The sequence below is a fragment of the Mirounga angustirostris genome, unplaced genomic scaffold (genome assembly GCF_029215605.1).
Source record: "Mirounga angustirostris isolate CCGP_5_RB_7025 unplaced genomic scaffold, mMirAng1.0.hap1 SCAF_1, whole genome shotgun sequence".
Classification (NCBI taxonomy): Eukaryota; Metazoa; Chordata; class Mammalia; order Carnivora; family Phocidae; genus Mirounga; species Mirounga angustirostris.
This window is the reverse complement of record NW_026991709.1, coordinates 121,474,864-121,501,770: the sequence shown is the minus strand read 5'-3', so window position 1 is coordinate 121,501,770 and position 26,907 is coordinate 121,474,864. Positions and strand designations below refer to the sequence as shown.

The 26,907-nt window shown below is 38.4% G+C and overlaps 1 protein-coding gene across 10 annotated transcripts in view; it reads right to left on the bottom strand.

Moving 5' to 3' along the window:
* The window catches only part of PIK3CB (phosphatidylinositol-4,5-bisphosphate 3-kinase catalytic subunit beta), a 201,273-nt gene that overhangs the window by 34,814 nt on the left and 139,552 nt on the right, over window positions 1-26,907 (bottom strand). For 9 of the 10 annotated variants that reach the window (XM_045903676.3, XM_064587230.1, XM_054504387.2 and 6 more), the window contains 4 exons: window positions 19,426-19,614; window positions 14,303-14,424; window positions 11,706-11,849; window positions 10,542-10,641 (listed from right to left, as the gene is read on the bottom strand). In XM_045903676.3, the coding sequence (XP_045759632.1) occupies window positions 10,542-10,641; window positions 11,706-11,849; window positions 14,303-14,424; window positions 19,426-19,614 (555 nt within the window). The remainder of the gene's footprint in view (window positions 1-10,541; window positions 10,642-11,705; window positions 11,850-14,302; window positions 14,425-19,425; window positions 19,615-26,907) is intronic. The other variant, XM_064587213.1, reaches the window with a different exon arrangement.

The window sequence follows — 26,907 nt, the reverse complement described above, 5'->3', positions numbered from 1 at the left end:
TCAGGTCCATAATCTGAGAATAACTGTTTTTGTCCCAAGAGATCTCAGACCTCCTCCTTCTGGACCTTTGGAATATCTGCAGATGACTTCATTCAATTGCCACTTAGTATGGATTACCAATATGTTGTTATTTTATGTGTGTTTTCCAGATGGGTTGAAGCATTCCCAAGCTCCAAGGCTGATGCCCTCACAGTGGCAAAGAAACTGTCGGAAAGTGTATTTCCCACTTCTGGTATACCTTCCACAATCTCCAGTGATGGAGGCCCCCACTTCACTGGACAAATCACATGAGGCTTAAAGAAAACCTGGTAAACTTCTTAGAATTAACACTGTCCCTATCACCTTCAATCATCAGGCAAGGCTGAGAGAACTAATGGGATTCTCAAACTTAAAATTTCTAAACTTGCCTAAACTACCAGACTTTGCTGGCCTAAGGTATTATCTTTGGTCTTGCTATTAGTAGTTACCCCTTTAGGAAACAAACTTACTCCACATGTGACAGTCACCAGCAGACCAATGTCTTTTAGTATACAGCCTTATGCTGGTCCCTTGTTGTCTCATGCTTTTAAGACCAGCTACTGTAAATCTCTAATATCTTATGCTCAAGCCTATCATCAACAGGTTAAAGAAGCCTTCTTGGATCCCAATTCAAAGGTTCCTTTTGGTCCCAGTCTAGAGCTTGGTGACTGGTTGTTCTGGAAATGTCATCAGAGGAAAACAGCTGTTGAGCCCCATTGGAAGGGACCTTACCAAGTGCTCTTGACCACTATACTACGGAAAAACTAAAAGGTATTAAGCCTTGGGTATACATCTCACAGCTAATGAAGGTTCCACCTCCAACCTGGTCCTGTACAGATGCTTGGCGACCTCTAACTCAAATTGATGAGGAAGAGATATAGCTGACCTCAAGGCAGACTGCTTCTGTCCAAGGCAATGGATCAAGACTTTATTTTTTTAAAGATTTTATTTATTTATTTGACAGAGAGACACACAAGAGAGGGAACACAAGCAGGGGGAGTGGGAGAGGGAGAAGCAGGCTTCCCACTGAGCAGGGAGCTCGATGTGGGGCTCAATCCCAGGACCCTGGGATCATGACCTGAGCCAAAGGCAGACGCTTAATGACTAAGCCACCCAGGCACCCCTGGATCAAGACTTTAAACCTTAACTAAACATGAAACCCTTTCTCCTTCTCCTTTCTTTTACTCTGGCATTAGCCTGGAAAGATAACGCCCTCACCTCTTTCTCCCCAGGCCACTGCTTAAGGGAGGTAACCTCTGGATTTTAAAACAACCTTCTAATTCAGGGTGGGAGAAAATCTAACTGAGCCCCGAACTTTTGACAAGCAAAATAAGGTATCTCATTGGGCAACTCCCCTGAAGTTACATTGTTGAGTTAGAAAGGACCTGCCAGGAGGCTTTCATGATTCAGGAATTCACTCCCCTTGGCAGGTCCCTACTTCCCTGGTTAGGGATAAATGTAAATGAACCTATAATCAGGAAATTCTCCTCAATTCTTAAAATTACTACAGAATCTGCTGCTAAAGCAACAGAAGCCCAACAACTATCCTTAGATTCTTTTTTTTTTTTTAAGATTTTATTTATTTATTTGACAGAGAGAGACACAGCGAGAGAGGGAACACAAGCAGGGGGAGTGGGAGAGGGAGGAGCAGGCTTCCTGCTGAGCAGGGAGCCCGATGCGGGGCTTGATCCCAGGACGCTGGGATCATGACCTGAGCCGAAGACGCTTAACCGACTGAGCCACCCAGGCGCCCCCATCCTTAGATTCTTTAGCCAAAGCTGTTCTTGATAGTAGGACAGCTCTTGATTATCTTTTAGCTGAACAAGGAGGATCTCTGCTGTGGCCAACACTAGCTGCTCTATCTGGACTAACATTTCTCAGGAAGCTGAAACTCAGTTACAAAAGATCACTGAGCAAGCTACTTGGCTTAAAAGGTGACTCCTTCAACAGGGCCTTTCTTTGACTGGTTTGGGTCTTGGGGACCATGGCTCCAAAATGTACTCCAAACAACAGGAATTATCCTGCTTATAGTTATGATAATAATTTCTCTGGGGCACATTGTATTCTCTCACAAGTTTTTTTTTTTTTTTTTTTTTAAGATTTTATTTATTTATTTGACAGAGAGATAGAGAGAACAGGTAGGTAGAGAGGCAGGCAGAGGGAGAGGGAGAGGCAGGCTCCCCGCCGAGCAGGGAGCCCGATGCGGGGCTCGATCCCAGGACCCTGGGATCATGACCTGAGCCGAAGGCAGACGCTTAATGACTGAGCCACCCAGGCGCCCCTCTCTCACAAGTTTTAAATGTTAAGCCACTAACCATCAAGTAAATGAACTCCTTAGGACTGGAATGTCAAAAAAAAGAACAAAGAGAATGACTGACTTCCATAACCTATGAATACCACAGGGATTAAGCAAAAACATCCTAACCTATGGATAATGGGTACGACAGAAAAGGAACAACAAAAACTTTGAGAACTTCAAAACAGTATCTGATAGTGACACAAATGCCTTAAATTTTGATCACATCTCTCCATTAAGCTGAGAGCCTGATCAAAAGGGAAATGTTAAAAGAAAATGACAGGCCCCAAATGCTATGTCAAGTCACCAAACTGAGGCTTAATACCTAACCTAACTGCAACTTCAACCTTCCCCTCCTCCCCCCCCCCCGCTTTTAGATTTATTTATTTATTTGAGAGAGAGCAAGCGGGGGGGGGGGGGGGAGAGGGAGACAGAAACTCAAGCAGACTCTATGCTAAGGGCAGAGCCCTAATCAGGGCTCAATCTCACAACCCTGAGACCATGACCTGAGCCAAAAAACTGACTGTGCCATCCAGATGCCCCCTTTTCTTTTTTTTTTTTTAAGATTTTATTTGTTTATTTTGAGAGAGAGACTGAGCACAAGTGGGAAGAGGAGCAGAGGCAGAGGGAGAAAGAGAATCCTAAGCAGCCTCCACACTGAGCTCAGAGCCCAACGCGGGGCTTGAACTCATGACCCTGAGATCATGAGTCGGATGCTTAAGTGACTGAGCCACCCAGGTGCCACCCCCGCCCCCCCAGAAGTATAGTCTTAACAGTCAGTCAGCAATTTTCTGGTCAGTACCAATAAGGTAATCTGTCACAGGGGCCCTCTCAATCCCCAAAGGGAAATGAGGAAATCCACCTAATAAGACCCTCTGCCCCTCCCCCTAAGGGAAGGTAACTGTTCTAAAACAATCATTTTTCTTTTGCTAATTGCCCCACCCCATTTCTGCCTATAAAATCCTTCTATTTTGCAACTCAAAGTCCCCTCTACTAGATTAGCTAGACAGGACACTGCCCAATTCATGAATCAATTTATAAAGCCAATTAGATGGTTTTAAAAAATTGGATTTTATTCTACATTCAATGAATATTACTTCAGGGATTTTAAAAATGGAAATGACATAATATATCTACATTTTAAAAAGGTCACTTTATCTGCTGTGCATAACAGGGGATGTGTATGCAACAATGGAAACAAAAGGCACAATTTAAGAAGTTAATGAAGACATCCAGATGAAAGAAGATAATGGACTGGACGAGGACACTAGCCATGAATATAAGAGACATTGATAGGTATGAGATATATTTAAGAGGACTATAAAATTAAGGGAACTAATAGTATCCATTTCATATAGTTGTGAAGAATAAATGGCCCATAATAAATGGTGAGTAAATGTTAGCTTTATTACCACCATTAACAAGCTTTCGAAAAGGATCAGATAACAGTTGTTTTAACATGAATGAAAAATCATAATATAACCATAATATAATAATATATTACACATATATAATGTAAATCATCTATGAAAAGCTATGGGAGTTTCTTTGGCAATGCAAATCAGTTAGAAAAGTATAATGAAACTGGGAATTACCACAAGGATCTGATCTAAAATACGGTGGACACCAGAGAGTATAGGAATGAGTAGGTTAAGAGTGAGGAAATAAATGGCCTTCAAATGAGATCAAGAGGTTGGAAAATATAGCAAGGTAGGGAGTCTCTGCCATGAGGAAAAAACAATGTACCAAGAAGCAAAGTCTGGGAGAGGTTTTTTAATTCTACAAAATATTCCATCTAAGTGGATTGAATACACGAATTCAGATTGTATCAGCTAGATGTAACTATCTTGCTAATAACTTCCTAGTCACATACAGCTTATACTCTGATGTTTATACCCAGACAATAATCAACACCTACAGTAAAACCCTCAGAACTCATTTCTCTAACATGCACCCACAAACCTAGACACAGTAAAGTTGATAATTCCCCCCCCCAATGTTTTCATCTGTGCCAAGACTAAAACTTATTTCAGTCTTGACCTATGGTCTTTTACCACAGTTAACTGCTTACTGGGGGAAGGGAAATAACCAGACCTTTTCAAACTTCTAGACAATAGCTTTGAAATGACACTAATTCTAGGAGACCCAAAATATCACTGAGGTCCACCAGAGTAGGTGCTTATGGAAGTCAAGTTAACAATAGAGTTTTAGCACAGATATGTTTCACAGTGGGCCCAATGGGTCCCAAACCCCAAACCCATCCTCTGGTTATTTCTCCAATTCTGTAATGCATAATTGGAATGGATACACTTGGCAGTTGGCAGAATTCCCATATTGGTTCCCTGACCTATGCAGGGAGGGATACCTGTCAATAAGGTATCTCCTCCTCCATACCTGTCAATAAACTACCACAAGAAGTTTGCTTAAGCTGGCAAGGCCAACAATGTATTTTCACTGTCCTTTCTCAGGGGTATATCAACTCTCCAGCTCTATGTCATAATTTAATTTACAGAGATCTTGACTGCCTCTACCCTCAACAAGATACTACTCTGACACCTTTATAATATTAGACTGATGCAACCTGGTGAGTAAGAAACAGCAACTCAGAAGTTAGGAAATATTCCAACAAAAATTTGGGGCCTTTTATCTCAATGAAACTTGTAGGGCTCAATTTGTATGGGGCATATCAATATATCCCTTCTAAGGTAAAGAAAAATTTGTTGCTCTGGCCCCTCCTACAACCAAAAATGAGGCACAATAGCTAGTGGGCCTCTTTGCATTGTAAAGGCAACAACATATTCCTCATGTGGATAATATACTGCTATCTATTTACTAAGTGACCTAAAAGGGTGCTAGTTTTGAATGAGATCCCAAACATGAGAAGGTTCTGCAATAAGTTCAGACTGCTGTGCTACTTGGTCCTATGATCCAACAGATCTAATGGTGCTTGAACTGTCAGTAGCAGACAGAGACACGTTTGGAGCCTTTGGCTGGCCCCTATAGGTAAACCATAGCACAAGTCCTCAGGATTTTGGAAAAAACACCTGCCATTTCCTATAGATAAATACTCTCAAGAGAAATAGCTCTTAGCTTGCTACTAGGATTTCGTACTGAATGCTTAACCACTGGCCACCAAGCAAGCATGTGACCTGAGCCCATTACGAACTGCGTGTTATCTGACCCACAAGCCATAAAGATGGGTGAGCAAAATAGTACTCCATCATCAAATTAAAGTGGTATATATGAGACTAGGCCAGAGTAGGTCCTGAAGGCACAGTAAGTTACACGAAGAAGTGATTCAAATGTCCATGGTTTCCCCCTCTTGCTACACTACCTTTTCTTTCCCAGCCTGCACCCATGGCCTCATAGGGAGTTCCCTTCAATCAGTTAACAAAGGAAGAGAAGACTCAAGCATGCTTTACAGATGATTCTACACAGTATGTAGGCACCATATGAAAGTTGACAACTGTGGTACTACAGCCGCTTTCTGAAACATTTCTGAAGGACTGTGCTGAAGTGAAATTCTCCCAGCGGGCAGAACTTTGGAAAGTTCAATTCACTGTTCACTTTGCTTGGAAGGAGAAATGGCCATACACGCAATTATATACCAGTTCATGAGCTGTGACCAAAGCTTGGCTGATGGCCAGGGACTTAGAAGGAACATGACTAGAAAATTAGTGACAAGGAAATTTGGAGAAGAGGTAAGTAATAAACCTCTTTGAATAGGCAAAAAAAAAAGATACACGTCTCCTTGGATGTTCACCAAAGAGTGTATTTGGAAGAGGATTTTTATAATCAACTGGATAGGACGACCCATTTTGTGGATACTAGTCAGCCTCTTTTCCCAATCACCCGTCATCACCCAATGGGTTCACGAACAAAGTGGCCAAGGTGGCAGGGATGGAGGTTATACACGTGCTCAGCAATCTGGACTTCCACTCACTAAAGCCTACCTGGCTATGACTACCACTGAGTGACTGCTGTGCCAGCAGCAGAGACCAACACCAAGACCCTGATATAGCACCATTTACCTAGGATGGTCAGCCAGCTATCTGGTGACAGGTGGACTGCACTAGACAGACTGCTTCTACTATGGAAGGGGCAATATTTTGTTCTTACTGGAAGAGACACTTAACTCTCGATACGGATTTACCTTCCCTGCCGTTCCGGGACACCTTAACCACCACCGTGGTATTCCACACAGCATTGCTTCTGATAAAGAAATTCATTTCACAGCAAACGAAGCATAACAATGGGCTCATGCTCATGGTATTCACTAGTCTTACTATGTTCCCCACTAACCTGAAGTAGCTGGCTTAACAGGAGAGTGGAATGGCCTTTTGAAGACTAAGTTACAGTTCCAGCTAGGTGGCAATACCTTGCAGGACTTGGGCAAAGTTCTCCAGAAAGCTGTATATGCTCTGAGTCAACATCCATGACACTGTTTCTCCCACAGCCAGGACTCAAAGGTCCAGAAATCAAGGTTTAAAAATGGAAGTGGTACCACTCACTATTACCCCTAGTTACCCACTAGCAAAATTTTTGCTTCCTTTTCCTGCACCCTTATGCTTTATGGGCACAAAGGTCTTAGTTACAGAGGGAAGAATGATTCCAGTGGGAGACATGGTAATGATTCCACTGGACTGGAAGTTAAGACTCCAGCCCAGCCACTTTGAGCTCCTTATGTCTTTGGATCAACAGGCAAAGAAGGCATTATGATGCTGGCTGGAGTGATTGATCCTGACTACCATGGGGAAACTGGCCTACTACTCCACAGACATAAAGAAAAGTATGTCTAGAATACAGGAGATCTCTTCTTAGCATGACCATGTCCTGGGATTAAGACCAATGGACAATTACAAGCTAACTTCAGTAGGACTACTAATGACCTGGACTCTTCAAGAATGAAGATTTGGGGGAAACCTGGGCTCAGTGCTGACTCCCATGTGCTCTCTCTCAAATAAATAAAATCTTAAAAAAAAAAAAAAAAGAATGAAGGTTTGGGTCAACCCTGCAGGTCAAGGACCACAAGTGAAATGCTTACTAAAGGCAAAGGGACTACAGAACGGGTTGGAAGAAGGTAGTTAACAAATACCAGCTATGACCACATGACCGTTTACAGAAATGAGGATTAACTGTCATAAGTATCTCCTACTTATTTTGGTATGCGTATGCTTTTGTGTGTATCTGTGTATATGTTATATGTACACAGACACACAGTCTTTGTTTCCTTCCCACTCTTTTCCTTTATCTTTTTAAGGTTTTATTTGAGAGTGAGAGCGAGAGTGAGAGCGAGAGAGAGAGACAGAGAGAGAGAGCGTGCGCGCACATGCCCATGAGCAGGGTGGAGGAGCAGAAGGAAAGGGAGAAGCAGACTCCCTGCTGAGCAGGGAGCCCTATAGAGGGCTCCATGGGCAGGGCTCAACGCAAGGCTTGATCCCCAGGACCCTGGGATCATGACCTGAGCCAAAGGCAGCCGCTTAACCAACTGAGCCACCCAGGCGCCCCCCTTCCTTTATCATGTAACATAAGATGTAATGACTTTATATCATAGTATTTAAGTATTAATTTACATCGTATTTAATTTTCAGAGAAACAAGAAGAGTAGACAACACTCAAGGATATATTACTTCTTGTGGTGGGAAACAGGTTAGTGTATTTTTGGTTGTACTCAGGGTAATTTTATCATGTTGGGGGAATTCTGAACTTGCTACAGTCTTTATCTGGAGATTAAATATGGTTTTCAGAGCTGTGTATACACGCCAAGTTGATCTGTCATGGTTAATTTTAGGTATTAACTTGACTGGGCCATGGGGTACCCAGATATTTGGTCCAGCATCATTCTAGGTGTGTCTGTGAGGGTGTTTTTGGATGAAATTAACATTTGAATTTGTAGACTGAGTAAATCAGGCTGCCCTTCCTAATATGGATGGGTCTTATCAGAACCTGTGAAGTTCTGAATAGAATAAAAAGGCATACTTTTCAGCAAGTAAGAAGGAACTCTGCCTATCTGACTGCCTTGAGTTGGGACATAGGTCTTTTCCTGCCTGGAACTAAAACTCCTTGGGTGTTAAGCTTGTCTGCTTTCAGACCAGTACTTCACTGTCAGCTCTCCTGGGTTTCCAGCTTCCTTAACTGAAAATCTCAGGACTTCTCAGCTTCCATAATCACATGAGCCAATTCTTCTGTACCATCCTCCTCTGCTTCACTCTCTCTATACAGCTAACCCTTAAATAAAGGGTTAGAGGTACCGACTCCCACCTCCAGCCCCATGCAATTGAAAATCTGCAACCAACTTTTGAGTCCCCAAAAACTCAACTACTAATAGTCTATTGTTGACGGGAAGCCTTACCAATAACATAAACTGTCAACGTATTTTGTCCATTATGTGTATTATATACTATATTCTTACAATAAAGTAAGCTAGAGGAAAGGAAATCATAGGAAGAGAAAATACATTTACAGTACTCTACTATACCAAAAAAAGTAAGTGTATAAGTGGACTCGGGTTATTCAAATTTATGTTGTTCAAGGATCAACCATACACATACACAAACACATACACCCCTTATTGGTTGTTTCTCTGTAAAACACTAACACACTCTTCATTGAACTAACACCAACTACACCATCAAAACCTCCAAGTGTCTCCTCCACTGTGAACTCTTCCCTAATGTCTTAAGTTTGGTTACATATCTCTCTTTTGTGCTTCCATAATATTCCTATACCAACACTTCTATCATAACAATCACTGATTTGTACACCTTCTCTATGGAATATAAATTCCTTGATAACATAACTATATTCACTTCATATTACCAGTACCTAACACAAACCCTGGTATATAGTAAGTTCTGAGTAACTGTATATTAAACCATTAAGAAAACCTTCTTTTGTTTATTTAGAGGATACTCAATTCAAGAAAAATTATTGTTAAAAAACAAGAGCATATTGTTGCTATCTGTCAATGAAGGTTCTGGCATGAAGAAGCTAGAATAAAGCGTTGTTTTATTTTGATGGCAGACATGTTCTCATCACAACCTTCAGGGGACCAATGACCTACCAGCAAATCAAGCGTGGGCCACGGTTATGCTTCTCACTTGCAAGCAAGCTATTAAAAAACCATCACTATTTGCAATTACTTAGCTGTATAAATCAGGATTATCTCCAAAACAAGAGAAATAATACTGAGACTACAACTGACAATAATAGTCCCGGATTTTGGAATTCTGTATTCAGTAAAACAGTTTCATGCTTCTGTTTAATGGCTTTTATTTTAGCTTCAAAACACATTTATACTGATAAAATGACATTGCTGTCTATTTTATATATTGGATCTGTGTTTAAGTTTTGATTTATAAAAGAGAGTTGTGGTGCTAAAAGTGTGAAAACTCCCAGTATGATTTAAAAAAAAAAAGTTAGTTTTATAGTTGGACAGACTTAACTAAAACTTATTCCTGTCACTTAGTTGTGGTTTTTAGGCAAGCTACTTAATCTCTTGGAGCCTTTGTTTTCCCCCTCATCAAATCCAGACAGTACTGGCAACTACTGTGGCACATTATTAGAAGAGTAAAATAATATACTTAAGACATGTAGTATGATTCCTGGCATATAAGCATTTAACATCTGACCTATCAATATCACTATATCTCATCACCTGCAATGATTAAGAAAATGAAGGCCTGGAAAAACGATAAGGGACTGCAGGTATATATATATATATATATATATATATATATATATATATGGTTTGAAAAAGCAGCTTGAGGAGTCTGAATTCTAAATCCTATAACAGCTATGGACTTAGGTGTCAAAATATCTCAAACTAAAACATATGGCAGAATATATGAAACAAATACTAAGTACTAACTGCAAAGAGTAACTCAGGGACATGAAAAAACAGGGTCTAAAAATTTCATGACCTTTGTCATCATCACCATCAAACACATTGTTAAGCATGTCTAAATAAGCATTTCCTATTAAAATGTAAGCCATGTTATTAATATAGATACTAGGAGGAATCCATAATTTTGTGGGGGGGGCACTCAATGTTCTGCTAAGTTTGTTGACACGTCATTTCTTGACTTAAATTATAATTTAAAAATGTATTAATTAAGTTTAGTTACTGAAACAGCTATGAAATAATGTAATGTGAGAAAGAGCATATGATCCAATTTATTAAAAACCATGTGGCAAACTTAACATGAAGATTAAAAAAACCTGATACCTGCTTGGAAAGCACTTTCATGTGCCCTACGCTTCCCCGGCAGTAGGCTTCAAGGATGACACCAAATTGTACTGAGACAGCAGGAATATGCACTTCTGACCTACAAATAAGTTAATAAATAATATTAAGATGGGTTGCTTATAAAACACTTCAGATCACCAAATAAAAATATTGACTTCATGGGGCGCCTGGGTGGCTCAGTCGTTAAGTATCTGCCTTTGGCTCAGGTCATAATCCCAGGGTCCTGGGATCGAGCCCTGCATCGGGCTCCCTGCTCCACGGGAAACCTGCTTCCTCCTCTCCCACTCCCCCTGCTTATGTTCCCTCTCTCGCTGTCTCTCTGTGTCAAATAAATAAATAAAATCTTAAAAAAAAAAAAAAGAAAATGACAAAAATGTCTGAGTAGAGAGTCAGAAATGAGGAATCAACAATTTTCCTAGGACAAAAGAACTTTAGTTATCCTTCTTGATTTACTCCTATATAAACTTGGTGAAATAAGACTCATGTATTTCTGAAAATGATCTAATATAGAAGCTGCAAATAATGTTGCTGTTCTTTTTTTTTTTTTTTTAAAGATTTTTTATTTATTTATCTGAGAGAGAGAATGGGAGACAGCATGAGAGGGGGAGGATCAGAGGGAGAAGCAGACTCCCTGCCGAGCAGGGAGTCCGATGCGGGACTCGATCCCGGGACTCCAAGATCATGACCTGAGCCGAAGGCAGTCACTCAACCAACTGAGCCACCCAGGCGCCCCAATGTTGCTGTTCTTATAGGAAAACTTTAAAACCTCTAGCTATTAGTAGCAATGATGATATTACTACCCAAAGTCTTTTGGAAGGAATCAGTAAGTCTGGTTTTAGCGCAAACACATTGTAAGTACACAATAAGTACACCTGACTAGAAAATAGCAATACATTAATTATTTGCTTCAGTTAAAAATCAAGGAAGCTTGGTGGGACACTTATCTGAATTACTTTGCCAAATCCTGAAAATTAAGAGTTGGGTATCAAGAAATAAGAGAAGACACCAAGAAGAGTGTAAATGTTACAGATGGCTCAGAAACAACTGAAGCAGCTGACCAGTATACTAAATGTCCTGTATTATGCTGATTTATATTTACAAAAGCACAAGGTGGACTCAAATTAAAAAATATAAAAGACTTACCTAAGGTGCCAAAATAGAAACTGTCCTATCCTGCGATTAGCCAGTGCTCTTTCTAATAGGAATCTAGAGAGGGCACAATCAAGAAAAGGCTCATATTTTAAAACTTGCACCAGTTGTAAAAGATATTGAGAGAGTTCTTCATCACTAAAAGAAACAAAAGACAGAGTAAGTCACTCAACAACCAGTGCCAGAAAAAGATCCCTTCCTATCAAACTATCAAATACTAACTTACTGAAACACAACAGTTCGTTGGGGTCAGGCTTGTTGCATGCTTATATTCACTATTCCACTGTTAAAATAACACAAGAAAAGCTCAGGATTTCCTGTGGGCAGGAGGGGGAATGGAAAGGAAAGGAGCAAAGAACAGATACATGGGGCATTTTAATTAAATTATCTAGGTTGATACGATTAATGACTGTATTTACAATTAGCCCAGAGTTAGAATAAAATCAGGTACTTTAATACTGACTTCTGATCATGCTGGAAAAGTGATATACTCAGTCAACCAGTTTTTTTAAAATAAAAATTCTATCAGTAATTTAGCAATTTGAATTAATACAACATAATGTTGTAATTAAATGAACTGAATTAATTAAGGTTAGTGGTTCTCTATTTTGTATCCATCTCCAAACCATTCACATGTAAACACACTCTCATCAGAGGCAATTCCAGAGGTTAGGTTAGATATGAATCCCAAGTCCTCTACTTGCTATAGCCTTGGGCAATAAATGGTTAAGAAAGTAATCTAATGCAGATCCGGGACTGAAACTCAGGGCACTATATCAAAAGAAAAACCTCATAAGCAGAAAATTTATCACAGGAAAAAGCACCAGAATTACCAAATGGAACATGGAGATCACAGCAATCTCCTTCTGGGGATTAATACATTTAAGAAAAACACTTGGCTCAGCCCAAATGGGGCCAGGTAGCCCCTTCCCCTCAGGTCTCCAATGGAAACTTAGGGAAACTAAGAAGCAACTGGGAGCTTCATTTTTTAACACTATTCAACAATTTTAAGTTTATTGTAAAATCTTTGCCCTTTATAAAAACCTATAAATGGTGTAAAAGACAGAAAGGAAGTACTGAAACAGAAGGAGGCTTCCTCTTTCCTTACACTTTGAACTTCAGTCCCCTAAAATAACAACTGTGGAAGAGTTTGTGTAATTTCTTTTGGACATTACATGACTTGAAACATGTATGACTTTTAAAAAGAAGAAAAGGGATAACAGTGTCCATAATTTTCTGAGAACTTTTCTTTTTCAAATAACCGTACAGTATAATATTCATTTTTGAGACTTTCTGGATAAACCTGAAAATGCCCATTGTCTGAGACTGTCTCAATAATGACATTTCCTCAAAGCTCAGATTTTTACACATGTACAAGCATGCTCACTGCAGAACTGTTTATAACAGGGAAGTCTGGAGAAAACCAAAAATGTTCCTCAATAAGGAAATGGAGTAAATAAGATATATCCCTACAACAGAATATTTCACAGCAGTGAAAGGAATAAACTATATTTATATGCAATGGGAGAGAAGGACCTCAAAAACCTATGTTGAATTTTCAAAAAGCAAGATTTAAAATAATACATATGGTAAGACATATTAGTGTAATTTTTAAATGTACAATGTTACTCTATATTTTTCTAGCTACAAAAATGGGAGTATAAACAGAAAAATGTGGTATAGAAGGATACATGCCTAATTCATGATAATGATTGTCTTTGGGCAGTAAAAGTAATCAGGAGTAGGTTAAGAAACTATGAGGACTTCACCTTTAGCTGTAATGTTATTTGCTTAAAAGTATTTTTAAAAAGTGACAAAATATTAACATTTCTTAATTCTGAGTGGTGGACAGAAAAGAGTTAACATATAGCAGCAGTCCTGAACCTTATCCTTTAAAAAAAAAAATCCTGTTTACAACACTGGCCCTTTTGGCTGGCATCTGGAAACAGATTTCAGAAGGCTTCCCACCACCTAACAGATAAGAGTAGCTCTGTGTGCATAAATTATTCTTACAAACAATATGGTTTATGCTCAATACCCATTTTTCTGGGAGTCTAGAATTTTGCTTTTGTGTTAGGCCCCCAATAAAAATTCTGGCTGCCATGTCTCTAAGGAGCTTCCCCAGTAGACAATATTTTAGACATGTTGTCATAACTTGTTGCTAGGGGAATTAAGTATATTCACTGTGATTCCACTAGCAAAGAACTCTTAGAAGCTCCTGTATGGTTTCCTCCAGACTTTGCTCCATGAATCTTTTTCTTCTGCCAATTCTACACTGTCTCCTTTTGCTATAATAAATCACAGCCAGAAGTATAAGTATATGCGGAGTCCTGTGAATTCTAATCAAGGGTGATCTTGGGTACCTCCTGACCCAGTGTGTTTTTGGCTTTGTTTTATAATATAGAGTAAACATGAAAGAGGAGGGAGAGAGGGAGAGAAGGAGATGATCAGAAGGGACAGAGAAAAAAAATGCTTTAAACTCTGAATAATTCCTAGCTCTTTCCTTTCTTATGAGACATTCAAGCAGACATCACCTTCTCTACCTACCCCCATGTTATTCCTTTCCCCCAAGAAAGCCACCTGCAGAATACCTCATCTGTCGCAGGCAGTCCACAGCATATTCTCGCACGTACTGATCTGGATAGTTGAAATCTAGAAGCTCTAAGGCCTCCCGGGGGGGCAGTTTAGGCCAAATCTGAAGTAGTGCCTGAAGCTGTTGAAAAATTAAAACTGGTTCAGAAATTATAGGGGAGAAAAATAATCTATTTTTCCTTGACACATAGGAGCAGAGATGGGTCAAAAGAAAGGAAAAGCATATGTGCAATTACTGAGGCCTCAAAACTCCACTCCTGTTAACATGGATTAATACAGACTGTCTTTGTTGAAGTATTTATAAATAAGCAAGTTTAAAAAGCTATGAAGTACTTACCTGGGAAGAGAATGATACACTGAATACATGATTCTACAATCATTAGCCATTAAATAATTTTTCAAAGGAAGGAAGAAAGAAATGATCAAGAAATACTTAAAGGTAAAATTCAAAGTGCAAATATAAGTACATGCTCAAGCTAATGACAGGCCGTTTACATACAAAAACTTCATTAATAACTCAACATAAAATTATTTTGAGGGAGCTTACTTCTAGTTCTTAATATTTTTAAGGATATCTACCACTTAATAGAATGTTATTGACCATAACAAGTTTAAACCCTTTAAATCATAGTAAGTGACTAAAAAGAAATAATTTTCTATAAACAAGGTAAAAACAGCCGGTCTCCTATTTACAGATGCCACTTAGAAATGATCTAGGCAGAATAAAAAAGAATCCCTCCATGGGGATGAGTTGGAATTGCAGGTGGAGGGTGGATTCGAGCAGACATGGCCACATCTTTGGAAACCCTAGTTCCAGAGAGCCCAATCTAGAAAGAACTCTTATCTGACCCCATCAGAGCACTGTGAGACTCATCAGGGTTGTTCCTGGCAAGAGTCCCTTCCTCCTCAAGGTTAATTATGTTTATAGCATGTATTCGTATCAGGGATGGTTAAATGAGAAGAAAAGTGGTTATGGAAGAGAGAGAAAAAGTTTTTGACAATTATGATTTGTGGCCCCTCCAAAGTCCAAACCCATCTGACAAAATCTTATTCCTTATTATCAATAGTATCTATGTGATATTGGGTATCACATAAGTAGCATATAAGTAGCACCTGGAATCCAAAGAAGACACACAAAACGTATGCAAGAATAGAGTTACAAAAATATGGCAAAGAGACGGCAGTAACTGGAGGACTTCTCTCAATAGACTGCCGATCTCACAGTCATACTGAAAGAAGTGGCCTAAGAGTATCTGCTGTCTAGCTGCCTTGTCGTTTGTCATTTAAGCTTTTATGTGAGAGTTGGGCTTGTGAACTAAATAAAAACCATTTATATTTTATTATTTTAATTCTACTAATTATTCAACCCCTTTCATTAATTATGTCAAGTGCCAAAATAGGTCAATAATACTTGAATACCTAGAAGCTAAGTTAAAAGGTATTTTCTCATATCAAGCAAATTTAACCTCACTAAAGATACTTTTTGAGAAATTAATTTTTTGATTATTTTACATTGCAGAAAAAAATAACACTTCTGAATAACTTTTAAAAATTTGACTACACTGCTATTATTACTATGTTTTCATAAACTAACATAGTTATGAAATTTGATATTACAATTTACATAATTCTTATTCAAATATAGTAAAATGTTAGTTTAACTTTTACCTTAAATATTTAATTATTCTTAAACTTACATAAATAAAAAGAATAAGCTTTATACTTGCTCTTTTTATGTATCCAGCACATATATACATACAGTACATAAAAAGATACATACTCACTTGCAGTATCAAAATATCATGGGAACGGGGCTATTAGGGGAAAAAATGTCTAAACAGGATCCTAACGGGGGCAACTGGGTGGCTCAGTCGGTTAAGCGTCTGTCTGTGGCTCAGGTCATGATCCCAGGGTCCTGCAAGCCAACCCCGTATCGTATCTGGCTCCCTGCTCAGTGGAGAGTCTGTTTCTCCCTCTCCCTGCCCCTCCCCGCCACTCTCACATGCATGCTCTCTCTCAAATAAATAAGCAAAATCTTAAAAAATGGGGTGGGGGGGCTCTTGACAAGTCTGACAATGAAAAAAGTTTGACAAATACTGGTTTAAGATAAGAAACACCTACCTCAATACCACTTTTCATCACTGATGGGACTCCCTCCCCACTTTGCCCAAGGTCCTAATGGACCAGAAATCCCCATTATGGATAGAGGAATTAGGGGGACCATTTCCTGAAGGTCTGAAACTATAGTTTAAACTATGTCGTGAGTTAAAAACAGCCCTACTATTGGAAGGAAGTTACCTTTGGTAAGTTTATTTACAATTATTAAAGAATTAATTATGTAAATGTAAAACTAAATAAAATATCAAAACTTACTACTTTAGTTTGGGGGAAGCTATGGAAGCGAATAGGGAAGAGAAATCTGACTCAGCCATATAAATAAAGAAAGCAGTGCTAATTACCTGCCTTCTGCAAAGAGTATTGAAACCACTTCCACATTATGCTAACAGAATATTTTCCTGTGGATTAACGGAGGCCTACTCCTCTTTTTTTTCCCTTGGGGTGGGGGCAGGGGGGAGGCCTCTATAGGATTTTCACCCATGCCTTGCTTATGCCTCTAGAATCAGAAAACAAACTTTACACCACACTTCTGGCTCTCTACTTCTTAAGGTAGTCAATTTATTAAAAATACAGTTTATATTCATTCTTTTGTACCCATTCACTGTAACTGGCAATGGGACAGAGTCGGGAGAAAAAAACACATTACTTTCTATTACAAAAACTTTTTTTCTCCAAACAACTGAAAAAGAGGATTAGTATTGGCTTTCTTCTATCAAAATGGAGGATGTCAGGTTATATTTGAAAACAATGCTTTAGGTTACCTCCTGGAAATGAGGTAAGTGTGCTAAATTCCAAAATGTAAAAATTTCTATCCCCAGGGTTCAAATAAAGAAATATCAGGGGCACCTGAGTGGCTCAGCCAGTTAAGTGCTGGCTCTTGATTTTGGCTCAGGTCACGATCGCAGGGTCCTGGGATCCAGCCCAGCATTGGGCTCTGCCCTTAGGATTCTCTCTCCCCCCCTCCCTCTGTTCCACCCCCTACTTGCACACACTCTCTCTCTCTCTAAAATAAAGAAATAAATGTTTTTTAAAAAGGAAAGAAATATTAAGGGAAAACTGGTTCTTTTTTTTTTTTTAAGATTTGAGAGAGAGCACAGACATGCATGCTAGTGGGGGGAGGGGCAGAGGGAGAGGCTCCTCAAGCCCACTCCTCACTTAGCATGGAGGCTGAAGCCCTGGTGGATCTCATGACCCATGAGATCATGACCTGAGCCAAAACCAAGAGTTGTTGGCTAACCACCTGAACCACTCAGACACCCCTCATTCTGTTTTCTGACAGCTGACAGAAGAAACCTCTCTCACAGATATCTTTTAAGAGTACAGCAAGAAGGGGTGCCTGGGTGGCTCAGTCGTCAAGCGTCTGCCTTCGGCTCAGGTCAAGATCCCAGGGTCCTGGGATCGAGCCCCACATTCAGCTCCCTAATCCGCGGGAAGTCTGCTTCTCCCTCTCCCACTCTCCCTGCTTGTTTTCCCTCTCTCACTGTGTCTCTGTCAAATAAATAAATAAAATCTTAAAAAAAAAAAAAAAAGAGTATAGCAAGAAATTTCTTCTATTCTAATTCTATACAAAGTAATAATATATGCATTTCTTGGATAAGCAGTTAGAACTGGACACTATCCATCAGAAGCAGGCAAACATGCCAACTAAAAAAGGCTGATACTCCACCATTACGGCAGTTCATAGAAAACTAACCTTGAATTTAAATAAACAAGTGGTTAGAAGATAACTATGACAAAACAACTAAAATCTATACAGAAATAGTTCCTTTTCAGAGTAAGTAATGTTCATATGGTCTAACTGTATAAACAGTTTAAATGAGACACATTATAATTATATAACATGATTCAAACAATTATTAAATACTAGAAATAAATTCAAAACAAGTCCTTTCTAAACTCAGAGAAGTAAAATAATAAAATCAAAAAAATTTTAAATGTCTATGATTAAAAGCATTTCTTGAAAATTTTAAAAAGTCATTATAAATTTTACACATGAAACTAATATAACACTGTATGTTAACTATACTGGAATTAAAATTTAAAAAAAATTTTTTTAAACGTCATTAGAGATTTGCTAAGCCCAGAAAACTTTTAAAAATATCAGCTGAATTTGGGCACCTGGGTGGCTCAGACGGTTAAGCGTCTGCCTTCGGCTCAGGTCATGATCCCAGAGTCCTGGGATCGAGTCCCACATCGGGCTCCCTGCTCCTTGGGAGCCTGCTTCTCCCTCTGCTTCTCTCTCTCTCTCTCGTCTCTCATGAATAAATAAATAAAATCTTTTAAAAAAATAAAATAAAATAAAATAAAAATATCAGCTGAATTCAAATAAGTAAGGTGAACAAATTAGGTTAATATACAAATGTATTCATTCTGATTAAAAAACCATTTCAAGGATCTTTCTGTAGAGCATTGATAACCAACTGAATTTAATAAATGCCAGTGCTTTTTGACAGGATTCCGAAAATTAAATCAAGGATCTAAAATTTGGTGGCTTTTTTGGAACTTTTTTTCCCTGTCTTTATTCTGTCTAAAGGCAAACATTCACCAACACTGCCCAACTAAAATGAATGTTAAAAACCGATCTAAAAGGTTTATGCTCTAAAATATTAGCTTCTCAAACAATATATATTCATTTTAGAACAGTCGATGCAAAGATTAAAGTCATTTTAAGATTAAAACTTTGGAGCTCACCGATCAAACTGTTTATTGAAATAATCCAGAACCTACTACATGCAGGCAGTAATTATAGATGATTACACCAAAAGTAATGTTTTAATTGTTCTTAGTGAAAGATATAGAAAACCTGTCTAGAATCTGGGATTTAAAATCTTAAACTTTCTAATCTATCATTTGGAATATGTATGAGTCTAAAAATCTGAAAATTTCTCCCATAGAAAATTATCCAACCTATGGAAATATCCCTATATAAGAAAGGACAATTTACATGAAATCAACAAAATAATATATACTCCTAAAAATAATTACAAAAATTATGTTTTGTTACCTGAGCAACATCCTCAAGTTTATTCCACTTGATTGACAGCAGTAATTTTGGCAGTGACTGTGGGAAATTCTCTCTGCAATCTTGTCGCAAAGTCCAAATAAGATCCATTTCATTCTCACACAACTGAGACAAGGGATCCCTGTCCAAGATTTCTTTCAGTACAGCAAGAAACTTTTTTCCACCTCGACTCTAAGAAAGTAAAATTATTCATTCATTACATAATTTAATTCTACGAACATCACTGGCAAACCCATAGCAAATTTATATACAATGAATTTATAAACAATTTATAATCTTTAAGATAAGATAGTAAAGATCTAATTCCTTAAAAAGATTAATAAAGATGGATGCCCTTTTTATAGGTTGATAGCATATTAAATTTGAAAGCTAAGGATTCTCAAACAGTTCTAAAAAGGGGGTTTCCCCTTCCTGTTTCTTTAAAAATCCATATGCAAACACTAGGTGGCAGAATTGCAATGTGGATTTAAAAGTCCTTTAGTCTTTAAACTGAATTTCTTTCTATCCTTCCATTTTAATTTTCAATTTCTATAAACAAACAAATCAACAAAGACAAACCAAACATACAAAGTTTGTTTTTGTTTTTTTAAGATTTTATTTATTTGTCAGAGACAGAGAAAGAACAGAAGCAGGGGGAAGAGGCAGGCAGGGGGAGAAGCAGACTCCCACTGAGCAAGGAGCATGATGCCGAACTTGATCCCAGGACCCTGGGATCATGACTGAGCCACAGGCAGACGCTTAACTGACCGAGCCACTCAGGCATCCCCAAACATACGAAGTTTAAAAAAAAAGTATAAGTGTCTTGTTGGCTCAGAGGCATCAAAACCATTTAGATTAAGAATCGAATCCTGGATAAAACTAAACATGAAACAAATACTGTTATCCTGTTATCCCATTTTCTTTCCCAATCTGTACAAGAAGAGCCTAAAATAATGAACATGGCCCAAACTATTTTTTGGATCTAGACTCTGAATTGTAGTAACACTGAAAGAGATTCATTTCCCCATACTTAAAGTAGAACTATACCATATAGGCCAAAATACATATAAAAAACAAACAAACAAAAAATAAAACAGGGACACCTGGGTGGCTTATTCAGTTGAAGGTTGGACTCCTGGTTTTGGCTCAGGGTCATGAGATCAAGCCTTGTGTTGGGCTCCTGCTCTGTGCGGAGTCTGCTTGAGATTCTCTCTCCTTCTCTCTCTGCCCCACCCCACGGCTCACATGCTCTCTTGTGCATTCACTCTCTATAATAAATAAATCTTAGGGAAAAAAAACTTCTCCAGAATTATCTGACAAGATTCTGTAAAAATTTATATTCTATTATATTCTATTATTATGTAATTTTGTACTTTATGTTTTTAACTGGAATTTCATTTAAGCATTAAAATAGTCATACTAGGGGCACCTGGGTGGCTCAGTCATTCAGCCTTCGGCTCGGGTCATGATTCCAGGGTCCTGGGATCAAGCCCCGGGTCATGCTCCCCGCTCAGCAGGAAGCCTGCTGCTCCCTCTCCCACTCCCCCTGCTTGTGTTCCCTCTCTAGCTGTCTCTGTCAAATAAATAAATAAAATCTTAAAAAAAATAAAATAGTCATACTAATTTTCTAAAGTTATGAAATTCAAAATAATACATATGTACAAAAGAATGGGGATTATGATTATCTACATAGACATAACTGTCTATGTAGAAAATCTGAAAGAATCAACAAAAATATTGGAACCAATGCATAATTAAAGCAAGATTGTAGGACACAAGTTTAGGAAACAAAAGTAAACTGCCTTCCCATATATCAGCAATAAACAAGTGGTATTTGAAATTAAAAATCTAATACCACTTACATTAGCACCCAAAAATATGAAAACCTAGGTATAAAACTAACAAAATATGTACAAAATCTATATAATGAAAATTACAGATCTCTGATAAAAGAAATCAAATAACTAAATAGGTATTTCATGTTCACAAATAGGAAGATTCAATACTGTCCAAATGTCAGCTCTTCTAATGTAATCAACAGATTCAATGCAAACCCAATCAAAATTTTGTAGGTATTGACAAATTGATTCTAAAGTTACACAGAGAGGCAAAATACCCAGAACAGCCAACACAATATTGAAGAAGAAAAAGCTGAAGGACTGACACTACCCAACTTAGTAAAAATAAATGTGAAATACAGAAACTATAAAATTCCTAGAAGATAACATAGCAGAAAACCTAGATGACCTGGGGTTATCTTTGGCAATGACTTTTTACATATAACACCAAATGCATGATCCATCAATAAAAGAATTGATAAATTAGACTTCACTATATTTAAAATTAACTCCTCTGTGAAAGACACTGTCAAGAGAATGAAAAGACAAGCTACAGACTAGGAGAAAATATCTGCAATAAGACTTATCTGATAAAGGACTGTCATCCAAAATACACAAAGAACTTTAAAACTCAACTATTAGAAAATAAACCATCAAACTAAAATACGAGTCAAAGACCTGAACAGACACCTCACCATGTAAGATGCAGACTCATCAGGGAAATGCAAATTTTAAAAAATGAGGTAAGACCACACATCTATTAGAATGGCCAAAATCCAGAACACTGACAACATCAAATGCTGTCAAGGATGTGGAATAACTCTTATTCACCGGTGGTGGGAATGTAAAATGCTACAACCACTTAGGAAGACAGTTTGGCAGTTTCTTACAAACTAAACATACTCTTACCATACAATCCAGTAATCACGCTTCTTGATATTTACCAAAAGGAGGTGAAAACTTATGCCCACAAAAAACCTGCACACAGGGACGCCTGGGTGGCTCAGTCGGTTAAGCGTCTGCCTTCGGCTCAGGTCATGATCCCAGGGTCCTGGGATCGAGTCCCGCATCGGGCTCCCTGCTCTGCGGGGAGCCTGCTTCTCCCTCTGCCTCTGTCTCTCTGTCTCTCATGAATAAATAAAATCTTTAAAAAAAAAAACCTGCACACAGATGTTTACAGCAGTTTTATTCAAAACTGTCAAAACTTGGAAAAACCAAGATGTCATTCAGTGGGTAAATGGATAAGCTGTAATACATACAGACAATGGAATATTATTTATCAGTAAAAGGAAATGAGCTTTCATGCCACAAAGACATGGAGGAACCTTAAAAGCATACTACTAAGGGAAAAGAAGCCAGATTGAAAAAGACTACATACTGTATGATTCTAAATTATACAACATCTGGAAAAGGTCAAACTATGAAGAAAATAAAAAGATCAGTGGTTGCCAGGGGTAGAGTGGGGGAACGAACAGGCAGAGCACAGAGGATTTGCAGGACAGTAAAAATACTCTGTATGATATGATAAATAAATACGTTATCATTATACATTTGTCCAAACCCACAAAACGCACAACACCAAGAATGAAACCCAAGGTAAACTACGGACTTTAGGTGATTACGATGTGTCAGTGTAGGTGTGTTCTTGGTGAGTGATGTTGATAATGGGAAAGGGATATGCATGTGAAGGGAAAGAGATATATGGGAAATCTCTGTACCTTCCTCTCAATTTTGTTGTGATCCTAAAACTGCTCTTTAAAAAATAAAATCTTATTTTAAACATACACACACACACATACACACACACACAGACTATGTATGATTACAGTGGTTTTATATTCAGATCCTCAACCTTTAGAGTATGCTTTATTTTACAGGCTTCACTGGTTTCTCTGAAATGTTACCATCACAAGTCATCGGAATTTGAAGATCCAACTCCTACACTTACACCTACACTTACACATCTTAAAATGAAACCTGTTACTGCAAACAACACAGAGTCTAAATTGTTCATGTCAGAAAAATAGACTGCTGTTAAGTTAAATATTGCAAAAAGCTAGCAAACCTACTGTAATTTGGTGAATCAAAATTAGACTCTACAGACCTACTGTAAGTAAATATCCTGAAGACCTGGGAGTAAACTAAGAGGGGAGAGCAGGGAGTTAGCTGTATAATTATACTATGATTATTTACTGAGCTATGAAAAGCACAGCACTGAGTAAAGCCAAGGTAAAAATAAACAACTACCAGAAATGTGGCAGTAAGCCCAAAGGAAACACAGAATCTTACATTCTTTTGCAAACCCCAAATAATCAGTAATGAAAACTTAGACTGCACAGGGTAAATGGTGAATTTATACACCTGTTCAAATGCTTGAACTAAAATAATGGTAGAAAGTAATGAAGACTACCACTCATATTCTCTATTTTTATGTTTATATTTTTCAAAATCACACACATATTATGATGTAATAGTGATTATTAACTAAAATAAAACAAAGCAAATATACTTTGCAATAAGCACATCAAAAAATGACTGTGGTTCGGGCGCCTGGGTGGCTCAGTTGGTTAAGCGACTGACTTCGGCTCAGGTCATGATCCTGGAGTCCCAGGATTGAGACCCACATCGGGCCCCCTGCTCAGCAGGGAGTCTGCTTCTCCCTCTAACCCTCCCCCTTCTCATGTGCTCTCTCTCATTCTCTCTCTCAAATAATATAATCTTTAAAAAAAAAAATTAACTGTGGTTCTTTCCTCTTCTAAATGGGGGATGTGATGGTTGGCATCAGGGGAGGGGGATGAAAGGCTGGAAAACTCATCGGTGATATATTTTTTTAAAGATTTTATTTATTGGGCGCCTGGGTGGCTCAGTTGGTTAAGCGACTGCCTTCAGCTCAGGTCATGATCCTGGAGTCCCTGGATCGAGTCCCACATCGGGCTCCCTGCTCGGCAGGGAGTCTGCTTCTCCCTCTGACCCTCCCCCCTCTCATGTGCTCTCTCTCTCATTCTCTCTCTCAAATAAATAAATAAAATCTTAAAAAAAAAATTTAAAAAAAAGATTTTATTTATTTGACAGAGAGAGCACAAAAGCATAAAATCTTATTTTAAACACACACACACACACACACACATTGATAAGAGCTCATGATTTTGTTTTTTGTTTTTGTTTTTTATTTATTTATTCATGAGAGTGAGAGAGAAAGAGAGAGAGAGGCAGAGGGAGAAGCAGGCTTCCCGCCTAGCAGGGAACCCCATGCGGGACTCAATCCCAGAACCCTGGGATCATGACCTGAGCCGAAGGCAGACGCTTAACCATCTGAGCCACCCACGTGCCCCAAGAGCTCATGATTTTTAATAGATAAAGCAATATATCTCTGTGCTTATATATGCTCAAATATATGTAAACACACATATACATGTTACCTAGCTGTTTTACGAAAAGGCCTAAATACAATTGCATGGCAATACCAATGGGCATATACAGTGCCCAAATCTTGGATTCTAAATACTTTTCGCATATGGAATCAGGACTCTTAATATATGATATTAAGTGGCATACTATATTCCCTTTTAGGGTGCCTGGGTGGCTCAGTTGGTTAAGCGGCTGCCTTCGGCTCAGGTCATGATCCTGGAGTCCCAGGATCGAGTCCCACATCCGGCTCCCTGCACAGCAGGGAGTCTGCTTCTCCCTTTGACCCTCCCCCATCTCATACTCTCTCTCTTTCTCTCTCTCAAATAAATAAATAAAATCTTTAAAAAAAAAAAATTCCCTTCTACTCCTTAATTCTTCAGTGTATATCTCCTAAAAACAAGGACATTCTCATACTTAACCAGAATCTGTTCATAAAAATAGGGAAAATAATACTGATATAGTTCTACTGTATAATTCACACATTCCATTCAATTTTTCCAATTTTCTAAATGTTTGTTATAGGTCCAGGATCCAACCCAGGTTAATTGTTGCATTTTGTTGTCATTTATCATTAGTTTTCTTCATTCTAAAACAGTACCTCAGTCTTTCCTTACCTTCACTGACTCTGACATTTTCTAGGAATACAGGTCAATTACTTTGTAGAGTATTACTCAGTATGTATTTGCCTAATGTTTTGTCATAATCAGATTCCAGCTATGTATTTTTAGAATGAATACACTGAAGTGGTGGAGTGTTCCTCTTACTGTATTTTATCAGGAGGCAAATAATGTTAATTTCTCCTATCACTATTGATGTTCATTTTTATCACTTGATTAGGATAGCCTACTAGGTTTTTCTGGTATAAAGTTAACAAGAAGTATCTTGTGGGCCTATTTTGAGACTAACCATCCTGTTTCACATCAAACTTTCACCCACTTGTTTAATAAACATTTATTAATATATATTGGCTGGGGTGCCTGGGCAGCTCGGTCAGTTAAGCATCTGCCCTCAGCTCAGGCATAATCCAGGGGTCCTGAGATCTAGCCCCATATCAGGCTCCCTGCCCAGCGGGGAGTCTGCTTCTCCCTCTCCCTCTACCTGCCGCTCCCCATGCTTGTGCTCTGTCAAACAAATAACTAAAATCTTAAACAAAACAAAACAAAAAACAAATGTGCCAAAATGTTAACAGTTGGGGAAGCTGAAGGAAGGCTATATGGGAATTCTCTGTATACTTCCTGCAAATTTTCAGTTAAGTCAAAAAATTTTTTTTAAATGTTTGGTATTTCCTTCCCTAAAATTGAGGACTTTAAAAACTCCAAATCATTCTTCTAAGAAAACTTCCTAGGTAGATTTCTAGGACTTGTGAACTAATGGCTTGAGTCATCACATCTGCACTCTCCAAAGCCAACCAATAAAATTTTATGCCTGAGTTTCCACAGTAAGAAAAGAAGATAAAATTATAACACAGATGTTTTAGATTAGAGCGGGGTTTCTTTTTTTTTTTTAAAGATTTTATTTATTTATTTGAGAGAGAGAGAATGACAGACAGAGAGCATGAGAGGGAGGAGGGTCAGAGGGAGAAGCAGACTCCCTGCCGAGCAGGGAGCCCAATGCGGGACTCGATCCCGGGACTCCAGGATCATGACCTGAGCTGAAGGCAGTCGCCCAACCAACTGAGCCACCCAGGTGCCCCTAGAGCAGGGTTTCTAAACCTCAGTGCTATTAGTATTTTGTTGTAGGAGGATGGTCCTGTACATTGTAGAAATTTAGTAGACCCCTGAACTCTACCCACTAGATGCCAGGAACACCCCCACCCCTTGAGTTATGACAACCAAGAAAACCTCTAGATAATGCCAAATGGCCCACAGAGGGCAAATTAGCCTCAGGTTGAGAACCACTAGATAAGAAGATAAAAGCTGCCAATTCTATAATCATAATTCACAAGGATCACATTTTTCCTATTCTACAGACCCAAGATCCTTGGCAAACATCTATTTTAAAAAATACCAACACCTATTAGGATGGCTACTATCAAAAAACACAAAAGTGATGGCAAGGATGTGAAAAACATTGCTTTTGTAGCTGGTGGGAATGTAAAATGGTACAGCTATGGTGGAAAACAGTATAGCAGTTCCTTAAAAAAATTAAAAAGAGAACTATAATATGATTCAGCAATTCCACTTCTGGGTATATATCCAAAGAATTGAAAACAGAGTCTTAAAAAGATACTTGTATATTC